Source organism: Ammospiza nelsoni, chromosome 16, assembly GCF_027579445.1.
Source record: "Ammospiza nelsoni isolate bAmmNel1 chromosome 16, bAmmNel1.pri, whole genome shotgun sequence".
Lineage (NCBI taxonomy): Eukaryota > Metazoa > Chordata > Aves > Passeriformes > Passerellidae > Ammospiza > Ammospiza nelsoni.
In genome coordinates this window covers 9,746,269-9,758,929 of record NC_080648.1, presented here as the reverse complement: position 1 = coordinate 9,758,929, position 12,661 = coordinate 9,746,269, and the positions used below count along the sequence as shown (strand labels likewise).

General features: G+C 48.6%; 1 protein-coding gene across 2 annotated transcripts in view; it reads right to left on the bottom strand.

The window, feature by feature from the left end:
- Positions 1–12,661, bottom strand: part of TCF7 (transcription factor 7) — a 72,130-nt gene that overhangs the window by 19,897 nt on the left and 39,572 nt on the right. For both annotated transcript variants that reach the window (XM_059483754.1, XM_059483753.1), the window contains exon 4: positions 1,589–1,721. In XM_059483754.1, the coding sequence (XP_059339737.1) occupies positions 1,589–1,721 (133 nt within the window). The remainder of the gene's footprint in view (positions 1–1,588; positions 1,722–12,661) is intronic.

Sequence of the window (12,661 nt, the reverse complement as noted above, 5' to 3'; positions counted from 1 at the left end):
GAACCTTGCCTTGACTTGCACAAGGTGGGTCTCTGGGACAAACAGACTCCCTGTGTCTGTAGAAGCACAGGACAAATGGGAATGTGGACAGTGCCTGCACTGAGGGCCAGGTGGGCAGCCCAAGGACAGTGTCCAGGAATGACTGACCCACTGCAGAGCTGAATGCTCAGGGACTGCTCCAGTGCCAGCTGTAGCCTCCACAGAGGGGTACAACCAGCTCTGCCCTTGGGTGAGCTGCTCTTCTTGTACCACTTAAGGTTTCCCAGGCTGACAGTGAGTGCCAGGAGGCAGCTCCTGGAGGGGCAGAGCTCTGCCGGGTGCAGCAAAGGCAGCAAGAGGGAAGGTGCTGGGCTGCCTTCCTGCACACCTTCTGTCAGACTCAACTCATTGCCTGAGCTTTCAGTAGGTTCATTTTGTGAACTCTTTCTATTTTTCTGCTGAGTTTATTGTGCCCTGATGGTTGACAAGCAGTGTGCTGCCTGGAAGACACCCAGGATGCGCCTGAGTATCCCTTACACCAGACCTAAACCCTACCATCAGCATCCCTGATGAGTCCAGAATGTGACCTCCAGACCTAAACCCCACCATCAGCATCCCTGATGAGTCCAGAGTGTGGCCTCTAGGTTCAGACCAGGGATTATTCAGTGGGTCCTCCTGCCAAGAGCATCCTCAATAACCCATTGTTTTATCAGTGATGTTAACTTGGTGAAGCTGATGCCTCTGGGACCACTTGGATCACTCCTGGATGGAGGCTTTTGCCCTCATCACAACAATTGGTTTTGTGCCTCTGTTTTGGCACTGTCCTCCTTCCTGAATGCAGCTTGACAAAAAACTGTCAGATTTTTTTTGCTTTCCTGTGAAATCAAGCTCAGGTTTGTGTAAAAAACTGGGTAATCTGAACAGATGTTCTGCACTAAGGTAAGGTTGAGAAAAGTTTGATTTTACACTCAGTTTGCCAGGAACCCATGAAGAATGATGGAATGATGGGCTGGGGTGAATTCCTCAACACATACTTGTATTTACAGTTTATTTCAGAGGGTTTAACCTCAGCATACTGTACTTTCCTCTGTAGCCTCATGAGCCAATTGACACAGCCTGGGCTCACACAGGAACACAAAAAGCCAAACCAGGTGACAACCACATAACATGTGGCTAGGGGGACACACATGTCACAGTCCAGTCAACTATCAGACACCAATCCCATTTAGTCAAAATATTTCCTGTTTCAAGCATTTATTTTCTCAAAATGACAACCTGACAGCAGTTTGGGTATGAGTCAAAGGAAAGATTACTTTCCATTTTCTGGTTGACTCTTGTGCATTATCGTGCAGGCTCTGGTGTGGTCTCAAGGTGCAGGACAGCTTGTACAGAGAACTGAGCACACTCCATCAGCAGGGCTGGCACTTTTGGTATCAAACTGCTCACAGCCAGATCACAAAGCATTGCCAATAAACTAAAAACAAGCTTCTCCTGCTAAGCTGACCAAAGGTGCTGATTTTTCTCATTGATTTGGGAGCAGGAGGGTGCCAGCCTCAGTGGTCTCCAGCTGAGCCCCCTCCCAGCAGAGAGGTCCTGGTGGTGGCCTTACCTTGTTTCTGGTTGATGTCAGCAGGCAGGTGGGGGGAGTGGGAGCCGTGGCTGAAGTGCTCGTTGCTGTAGGGGATGAGCGGGGTGAGCGGGTGCACTCCGTGCGACGGCTGCACCACGGGAACTTTGTTGGACTGCAAGACACAACCATGGACAGGACTCAGAAACCATCAGGATCCACCAGCAAGGACAGCCAGTGCCCTCTGCAGTCCTGCTGTATGCCAGCAAGGCTGGGAATAGCTAAAAACACTACACAAACACTAAACAAATTACTAAACAAACACTGCAGCATCCTGCAAAAAAAAACCACCAAAACCTAATCCATAAACTGAGCAGGGAAAACAGCTGGAGATGTTTTCTTGGATAAGTGGAAAACAGATCAAACCAGCTTGGAGTTTTCAGAGTTCAGAACTTTTTTTTCCATTCATTTCCAGTATCTTTTACTCCAGGATGAACGCTACAAGTTACCCAATGCAAAGCTCTTGTTCTCTGTCCTGGACTACCACAGGGTCTAAATCTGAACTTTCACAGTGAATCCTTCATATTCACTGTGGAAGTCATGTTTAGGCTTTCTTAATCAGGGCTGTCATGCAAGGACAGACACAAGATCACAGAATCATTTAGGTTGGAAAAGACTTTATAGAGATCAAGTCCAGCCACTAACCCAGCACTGCCAAGGCCACCATTAAACACTGAGGGTAATGTCTTTGAAAACAGGACATGGTCATCAGTTAGCCCTTGGGCTGAAATCCCTGTTGGACTGAGCTCCAGTACTGGTTTAGGACCAGAGGGAGCTGAGGTAATGCTGGAGATGCAAAAAATCCAGGAAAAGTAAGCAAATAAAAATCTGTCTCCTCTTGTAGCTGCTCCTGGTTATGTGCAGCACGCTGTCAGAGCCCAACACCTTGGAAAATGCCCTTTTTGGTGAACACAACAGGAAGTCCTCCTATGTGTTGGAGAAGAGAGAGGGGAACCTGTTTGGAAGAGCTGCACAGCAGCAAGGAGCACACACAGACACACAGACACTCTGCCTTCTACGCAGCCTCCTCGCCTCGAGCGTCTCGTGCTGTTTCCTACATGCCCAGTTTCGCCCATGGCTGCCTTTAAATCCAAAGTGACTTCATCCTGGTGGTGGAATGTTAGGTAGATAAATCCACAAAAGAAACCAGGACTAACAGCACTCCAGAACAGGGTCAGTTTGGGAATGGAGCACACAGACAGCTCTCCAGGGGCTAGGAGCTGGGCATGCCAGCCAGTTTTCAGCAGTCTCACTGGGATGTCTACAGATGATTTGCTGTGTGACTTTTGACAAGTCATTTAGGATCTCTGGACTTAATTCACTGGTGCCTTCCACTTTGGTAATGATTTTGCTCAGGCAGAATGAGCACAAAGCTCTGGCTGGCTTTGGTGAGGGAGGCACAGAAATACACAGTGGCTCTGATCAACTTATCCTAGATCCATTCTGGCTGCTCCAAGTGCACTGAGAACCCTGGGCAAGTCCTGTGTTTTGCATCCCTGCTCTGAGGAGGAAACCCATGAAGCGGAAAAGAAAACAGACTGATGGAGACGCTGCTTTACATCTGCCTTTCCCACAAAGGTTTGCTCATGCAAATAAAAACCAAGAGGCACGCAGGTTTGCATTTGAGAATGAATGAAAACCCTAATTCCTGGTGCTTAACAGGTGTAGATTTACTGCATTCAGTGGGGTACTGGGAATGTAATCCCCCTTCCCAGCACAAACTGGTGTGGCACATCCCTGTCCTGCAGCAGGGCCATGGGTTATGTGGTTTTCCCATCAAGAGCAGCACTGGGCTGGTTCCTGCTTAGTTAAACACATGTTTGGAGCTCTGAGCTTTTTCTATTCTCAGCCATGAAATGAGATGAAGAAGAGCTTTTCAGTGATATTTCTAAAATTAGCTATGGTTTAGCTTATTTAAGAGCCACAAAGCCTAAATGAGGGATATGCAGTTCTACATGTACATTCTAACATGACACTGGAGCAGAACAATCTCAATGTTGAGCTGTTTTGAAAACCTCAACTCAAGCATTTCTTCTGTTCAAAGTAGGGCAGATCTTTCTTTCCCATTTGCCTCATGCCTGATCCAAAGCACAGCACCATTCAGCAGCCAGCCTGGCTGCCTGATGACTGTGAACAGCTTTCAGAGCAAAGGCAGGAGACAAGGGATTGGAAGGTTTGATTTTTAAGGTCCCTTCCAACTCAAACCATTCTGAGATTCAACAGTCCAGGGGTAACCTGGTGGTACAACAAGCAGCTCAATTATTCAGTTTTTCCATCAGTTCAGAGGGCAAACAACATGCTGCACCAGTAAGAAGAGCTGCCTTCCCCATGACCCTTTTACATTTGCCCTTGCCTCACTCAAAAACTTCTCTACTCTCTAAAGCCATAAAGATCTGGTGGAGAAGGATGGCCAGCAAGGAGACAAAAATTTCTGCAAGGGGTTATTTATCCCCCTATCCACATCCTCCATTAGGGAGTTTGTTACTGGAACCGATCTCCCAGAATTAAGGGAAGAAGGAAATGCTGCACAAAAATATGGAGAAATAGAGAAAAACTCCATGTTGATCCTGGTTCAAAGGCTGCAGCTGCCAATGGTTGTGGCCCATGGCCATGACTGCAACTCCTGGTCTCCCCCAGCTGCACTATGAAACCATACCTGGCTTACAGAAATCCACATGCCAGAGAAACAGGATCAATTCCCCATTTTTTGCAAGGTCTAGATTGTGCTCCTGCAAATCAGCTGCAGCATGTGAACATTGAAGAGGCTTTTCAAAGCCAGGACTTAGCAACTGACAATGTTTCATGCCATAAAGTTGCCCTGATGTAAATGTTTTGTCCCAGGAGGATTGAAATGACACAGGGCAGTGGTTTGGTGTTCCCTCAGAAGGTCCCCAGGGAGGACAGAGGGTGCTGCTGCTCAGGACATCACAGGGGCTGTGCTGTGGTTTGGTAAAGCATCTCATTTTGTCTCTTGGGTTTCAACACAGCCCAGAGCTGCAGTGACAGAGCTGCTCACTACCCAACCACCAAAAATAACGCTGCTGGTGCCAAACATCATGGCCCCAACACCAATGTGTCACCTCCTGTCCTTCAGCAGCTATGGGGGGACCTGAAGGGGCTCCAGGGACAGCTTTGCCTCACCTCTTCCAGCACAGCCCCTTGAGGACAGGTTGGGGAACGAGCTGTGCAGCCACGACCTTGTGCAGAAACGAGGAGACACATTTACAGCAACTGCAGAATGGCATTTCCAGAGGGGATGGAGCAGCAGGATGGGGTTTGCAACCCTGGAGGGCTTTTTCCCCCCTCTCTCAAATTTGTTAAATTGCAGCTCTTCTGAGTGCTCAGCTCCCATGTGAGCACTGCCCCCTCCTCCCCTGTGTGCTGAGCCAGGCACTGATGTTTCAGTGCATCCCCCTCCCAGCACCAACCATCCCACCAACCTCCCTGAAAATGACTGAAAAACCCAATGCTATGAGGGAAGAAGATCCCTTCTTGAAGCCAAGATGTGACTTTAATAACCAGAGGTAATTGGAGGAGCAAAGAGAAAAGACAGTAGCAATAATTATTAAGAAAGATTAATTGTTGGCAAGGCAAAATTAGATCTCCCCAGTCAAGCTTGGGTGTGTGATTGTGATGGGATCTCAAGGCCAGACAGAAAACTCTCTGTCCTCTGAGCACATGCAAACCCAGTGGATCTTGCATGTGAGGATCACCCTCACCACTGGGGTTTCAGTGTATTTGGGCTCCAAGGAGCCTGATCAGGCTCAGCATCCTTTGCCTTTGCTCCCAATTTCCATCACACATGCTCTGGCCACACGAAGCAGTGGGGTTATAGTTGCTGGGATGCTGCTGGGTTGATCAGAACTATCAATGATTTTAATCAAAATGTGGGTTTTTCACTAGAGAATGGTATGAGATTATAATCAAACATTTTCTGGAAAGCACCTTGTGTTAGCAAGCATTTTAATTAATGTTTTAAAGACTTACCTATTTAGTCATGACACGCTAAAAATGAGTAGTTTTACTTTGCTGGTTTGATGGAGAATTTTTCTGTTAAACTTTAAAGCTAACCTTAAAAAAATGTAGCATAGAAGGCCAAAAGTCAAAATTTGAGTGAAATGATCAAACTAAAAAATTTCCATGGCTGATAAAACTCTTTGACTTTTAAACTCTGAAAATATTGTAGGGAAAAAAAAAAAAAAATTTTTCTTTTTTTTTGCTTGGATCAGTTTAGGAAAAGAAGCAAACGGAAAAAAAAGAGGATGTTTTGTAACCTGTGAGAAGCATTCCTTGCTACAACTGAACGCAGCTGTTAAAAGCAGAGGTGGTCACACCACACTGCCTGGGGGCTGCTGAGGATCCCAACATCCCACCAGTGCTGGGCTCCACTGCTGCTTTTATGGATGGGAATGACTTTAAGTAATCTTCTAGTAGAAGACAATTCAGAACTAAAAAGAAGCAGTTTAACTCTACTGCCCCTTCCAATAGTGAAAAATGTTAAATTTCACGCGGTAAAATTTCCTTTGGGGATGTGACTTCAAGGGGTGCTGTGCTCCCCATGCAGGATACCGGAGTGCTGACTGCCTTGCACAAACCACAGCTCCCAGAACATCAGCCAACATCCCAAGAGCTCAAACTGCTGGAAAACTCTGCACTGGGGGAGCCACTGTCCATCCATGGGTGCACAGGAGCCTGCAGGGAGAGGAAGGTCCCATCTGTGACCCTTGGAGCTGGTGGCCCCGTCCATGACCCTGAGGAGAAGCTGGAGCAGGCTGCAGGGAGCAGGAGCAGCAGGAGCAGCAGGAGCAGCAGGAGCAGCAGGAGCTGGTGGCCCATGACCCTGGCTGTGCTGAGGGAGGCTGGAGCAGGCTGCAGGGAGCAGGAGCAGCAGGAGCAGCAGGAGCTGGTGGCCAGGGTGAGCGCTGTGGTTTCCAGCGTCGCTGGGGAACCGAGCCGCAGTCAAGTGAAATTACTCACATCACTTTCAAATTTTCCCACGTTGCCAGCCCCAAAGACAGAGAAATGAAGAGCTGAGGACCAGCCCAGAAGTGGCCTGTGTGTAGCAAAGGGCCTGGCCAAGGGAAGGGAGCTGGGGCTGGCAGCTGTGCCATGCTGGTGGCCATCACCACCATGGCAGAGCAGGGTTTTGGCAGTCCCAGAGCCCTGTGTGTCACTGGCTGAGCTCTGTGTCTGGCTGCTGGGAGCATCCCCTAAGGCTGTTCTCAGCTCAGATGTCAGGCTGAGCTCTGAGCAGGTCCCTGTGCTCCCTTGCCCTGTGTGGGTGCCTGGGTGCAGCACAGGAGCTGCAGGCTGCAGTCCAGCCCCAAGTTGCCCCATCCGTGTTTGCTTTGACATCACTTCTCAGAGAGAGTGAGATGAGTCGATGTGCTGGCTGTGAAAAACAAAACCTACCAAGGTTTGCTGCTGCTGATTCAATGAGGAATTAATTCCTCTTCGCTGCAAAATTAGTCATCGTGCCACAGAAAGAGGTATAAGGTCAAGCAGGCTGCACCAAGCATGCACTGCTGCTGGGGAAGCTACCTGTGACCACGGGCACTGTGCCTTTTGCTCTTTATCCTCCAATCAATCCAAATTAGCAAATCATCAGGGATGGATCAGGGACATGAGTCCAGCTTGGATGAGGCCCTGGGCAGCCTGGTCCAGTGGAAGGTGCCTCTGCCCATGGCAGGTGGGTTAGAACTGGATGATCTCTAAGGTTCCTTCCAACCCAAACCACCCTGTGACTGATGATTAAGGATATTATTAGGCACATGCCACAGCACCAGATGCCAGGAGGGCTTCCAGGGGAAGGTTGTCACTTGGGGCACTGGGGACCCACAAGAGCCCATGACTCAAAGCCAGCTCTGCACACTAAGTTCTGGTAACACCTCCAGGCTCAGGGCCCCAGACTGTCAGCAGACACCTTGGCCCCTCGTTTCCCCGTGGTCCTACAGCAGGAGATGCTGTGATGAAATTCCCCCCCAGGACCCACTGCAAGCCATTTGTGGCACTGGCTGTGATCAGAGATCCCTCCGGACCCAGTGCAGGCCGTTTGTGGCACTGGCTGTGATGGAAGACCCCCTCAGGACCCACTGGAGGCTGTTGGTGTCACTGGCTGTGATGGAATATCCCCCCAGGACCCACTGCAGGCCGTTTGTGGCACTGGCTGTGATGAAGGATCCCCTCAGGACCCTCTGCAGGCTGTTTTTGGTGCTGGCTGCACGCGCCGGGCCCGGAGCCCTCACAGCCCGCAGGCAAAGGCAGCACTGACTCATTTCTCAGCTCAGCACACTTTTTTCTCTTTTCTCACTTTTGCTGCAGTCCCAGCGCCCCAGCCCGCTGCCGCAGAGGAAACAGGGAAAGTTAAAGCCACCCATGCTCAGGCACTGCCCTCATCCAGCCCTGCACCCCTCCAGCAGAGACACATTTTGGCTGCAGCAGCAGCAGCAGCAGCATCTTCCTGGCCACTGCCCAGGTCAATCAGTTTGGCTGTGGCACAGAGAGATGAATCTGGTTCTTATCCTCAGCACAACCAAGGGTTCCTCCACAGACCCCATCCCCAAGACCAGAAGAGTCCCACTGCCATGTGCACCCCACCTCTGGCTGGCCCTGACATGCTTATGAGCAGCAGTCAGATGGAGAGGAAAGGAATAATTTCCAGTTATTAATTCTTGCATCAATTCTGCATATGAATTGCAACAAGGAGCTGATTGGTTTAAGAGACATATCACACATACAGGCAAATGGTGTCTTGGCTCAGGTTTTTATCCAAACATTGCCCTCACTCTGGTTTTTACCCCTGCACTATACATTTTGTGGTTGATGGAGCATTAATTCTCTCAATTCTTCCCTTTCTCCCTGATTTCTTTCAGGTTCTTTAAAATCCAGCTCTGCTTTGTAAATGCTGATGAGGCACCTGGGTAGCCCTGATCTTCCTTGCACATTCCAGGGGATGTGCTTGCCTCAGTGGCCAAACTCATCTCCCTTGATCCTGATTCCCTTGTGAGTGGGATGTGCATCAGAGAACAACTTCCCTGGCATTTCACACCTCCTGTGTCCCAGCTCTCAGACAGGTGACCAAGTTTCAGACAGGTTGGGGACAAATCACAGAATCACAGAACAGTTTGGCTTGGAAAGGATCTTACAGATAATACAGTTACAACTCCCTGCCACAGGCAGATAGATACCACCCACTAGCCCATGCTGCTCAGGGCCCCATCCAACCTGCCCTTGAACACTTACAGCAATGGGGGAAATACAGGGAAAGAACTTAAAAACCTTCCAAAATTTCTCAGTGCCGCTGCTGGTTTCTGGTTTTAAGCAATAATGATCATTATTTTTCAGTCAAACTCTGCAGGGGAAATAAGCTGAGCTTTTCACCATTTACGGGCACAGGAAGAGCCGTTTCACTTCTCAAGTATTTATCTTCTAAGAGAAAGATGTAGGTGGCTCTTCCTGAAAATTTAAAAAATTAAAAAAGGCATGGAAAAATAAAGATGAAAAGTCCCTCTCAGAGGTTGCTCTCTTAGGGTGACAGAGGACAAGTGTGGAGGCAGCTACACCACATACCAGAGAGGTGGAAGCCTCAAAAAAAAGAAATTTAGACATCACTACACAATGTTTACAGTTTCACTCAGCAGAACAGCCACCCCACTTCAGATGCCTCCTCAAACCTGCAGAAAGTGTCCCCATGCAATTCTTGCCTTGCTTGGGAAATGCTCCTGCTGTGATGTTCAAAGCATCTGCTCAGGAGGGAATAGCAACACCCCTCCAGTCCCAGTGTGCCAGAGCCACAAAAGGCAGAGGTGCCATTTGGCTTCATGGAACCAAAATGCTGGGGCAATATAACCCAGAGGCTGCACTGCACCACCAAACCCCTGCTATTGCCCAAAAATTGCCCAAAAAACAGAGCAATTTCATTCTGGGGCTGCATCAACCCCCAGCTTGTTCTGAAACATCCATCCCTGGTTAATGGCTCTCTGGTGTTCTGGGCTACACAGAAAAAAAAAAAAAATCTCTGTCCCCATCATGCCCTGTGGTTCTGAGAATTTGAATCAGAACTTGCAAACCCTGGAGTTACCGGTAATGCTTGAGGCTGTGAATGCAAAGGCTCCCATTTGACCTGTGGAGGCTGATAGTATCTGACCTCCTTTATTTCACTCCACTTCTCAAAGGCAAGCAGCTGGTCCAGTACCCAGAATTAATCAGGAAAATGTCCAAGAGGGCAAGGGAGGAAAGCAGAACAAAAATGTGTCACAGAGGCAAGGCTTGCCCTGTGGGCAGGCTTGAGACATCATTTCCCAAAGGAGCAGGGGTGTCCACTGCCTGGCAGCACTAGGGCCAGCCAAACCTCAGGGTGCAAAGGTTTGGTGAAACACTGATGGTCTGCACTGTGAGAGCTGTGTTGTGACCCCTGTTGCTGCTCGTTTCAAGGATTTTCTCCTGTTTTGAAAAGCCATTTGCAAACCCCATCCACAGCTCTGTGCTGGATCTGAACTCAGCAGGCTTTGGCACCTGGCTGTCACATCCCTAGATATTGGGAAGAAATTATTCCCTCTGAGGGTGATGAGGTACTGGCACCAGTTTCCCAGAGAAATTGTGGCTGCCCCACACCCCAGATATGTTCCAGGCCAGTTTGGATGGGGCTTGCAGCAACCTGGTCCAGTGGGTGGTGTCCCTGCCCATGGGAGTGGAGGTGGAATGAGATGGTCTTTAAGGTCCCTTCCAGCCCAAACCATTCTGTGATTCTAAGATCCCTCCTCTCCAGGGATGTGCTTGCAGCAGCAGATGGAAAAACCTGCAAGATTTCTGGGGCCATCTGCCAGCAACAAGAACCCTCCAGGTGCCAGTGTTGTGCAGTTTTCTGGAGGCAAATGTTTGCTTAAAGAATCCCTGGGCATGAGGAGAGGGGTCCTGGCTGCTGGCTGTGTTTTCCCTTTCCATTTATAACAAATACAAAACCAGCCCATGTACTTGAAAGTGTGTGGGGGAGTTTTACAAAACACAACCCCTCAAAAACAGTGATGTGATTTAAGACGTTTCGATTAACCAAACATCAGAGGGGTGAAACCTGCCCCTCCACATCACAGCAGTGCCAGGATGCAAGGCCACCATGGCTGACACCATCCTGCTGGTGCCAGGAGACCTATCACAGGATGTTTGCCCCTTGTCTATAGGCTTGCGAAGGGACAGTTGTCATCCCTTCCTGGCAAGCACTGTAGTCCCTATTTTCTTTTCACCTTTTTCCTCTCCTCTCCTCTCCTCTCCTCTCCTCTCCTCTCCTCTCCTCTCCTCTCCTCTCCTCTCCTCTCCTCTCCTCTCCTCTCCTCTCCTCTCCTCTCCTCTCCTCTCCTCTCCTCTCCCTCTCCCTCTCCCTCTCCCTCTCCCTCTCCCTCTCCCTCTCCCTCTCCCTCTCCCTCTTCCTCTTCCCTCATTTTTTAAATCTGCTAGTCTCACAGCTCATCTTCAGGGGAGATCTCACTATCTGACAACATCACTGGCTGAAAGAAGCAGAGAACAAACCCAAGTTTCTCACACTGCCTGAAATCCCCAATTTGCTGACAATGCTGTGAAAAAATAATAGTAATAACAGGAATAATAAATAAAAGCAAAAATAAAAATGATACTGTAATGCTGCTGACTTGTCCAGAGGGAGCTTTCTCCCATGGCATCCATGGCCAAGGCCACACACTCACAGTGTGAGATGACACCAAAGGAAAGTGTTTTACCATGTCAAAGGTGGCCATGTCCAAGCCCATGCCACAATCCGGTAACAGACAAGTCAAAACAACCAGGGATGGCAATATGTAAGATTATCATCCTCCTTGAGTGCGCATTTCTCTACTCTGGCGAAATCCCTTCAAATTTATATAAATGTCAAGCTCATTTCCAACATGGATGGCCAGGAAGGAATGAACCATGGCTGCTCTGAGCCTTCCCCAGGGTCTGTCCCTCTAGAGCATCATTCCAGCCCAGTGTGGGGATACATGTCAGACCCCTCCCCAGCAGTGGTGCTGCCAACCATCCCTCCCCACAGGGACCCCAAACCCCCCTGGTGATGCTGGCACGGAGAGAGGCGAGCTGCCCGCTGCCACCCCCACATTATCCTAATCTAACTCACATTTAGCTCCCAGTTTTCAGATAAATGGCTCTGTGGGGGCCATGGAGGGAAGATAATCCCCCTCTGGAGCCAAAGGGATGCTCTGTGGACACCCTGCAGCAGCGAGGCGATAGCAGCTTTCCTTGTTGCTCACTTTCAAGGGTGACATGTTTACAAAGAATGCTACAGCCGCTAATCCTGGATGATACCCTGTGTCTGCCTGGGAGAAATCCTAATTTTCTTGATAGGAGGAATTAGTTCCTTTAATGCTTAATACCCTTTTTTTCCTCTGAAAGCAAGCAAGCATTATTGTGCAGAGCGGAATAAACATTTTAATTAAAATGTGGAATTTATCTTGCAGTCAAATTCGTACGAGCCCCCGATGACAAGTCAAACTCTGCTTTCCCATTTTGAATCTTCCTCTGATCTCTTAATGCGAGCAGCTGAATTAAAACCTGGGCTTGGTGGATTTGCATATAATTAGAGAGCAAGGGAAATTAATAGGGAATTGAATGGGTTTCTCCTCTGCCCATCTGATGTTTTTACCAGATTAAAAAGAGTTGATTTTTTTTAATGACTGCAAAAACATATTAAATATTATTTAACCTTTTTTTTTGTCGGGGAGAGGGAAGCAGACAGACTAAAGAAACAAACTTATACATATGATAATGAACAACTCCTATCGTGGGAAGCAAATATCATTGTAATTAGGATTAGAAAGGAATCCTAATTAATCTTGTCCTGCCACTTGACTTCTAGAAGTTCCTTAAATGTTACCTCCTATGAGATGTAAAACAAGGAGCAGTTTAAATGCTCGACAGCTAATCCTGGTAGCCTCAGCAGCATGGGGAAGAGGCTCCTGGATGAAATTTAGGATGGAGAGGTCTGACCCTGTGAGCTGGACTCAGACTGAAGGGGAACATACAGCTTTGCTGCCTCAATCTCCTAATTGCTCA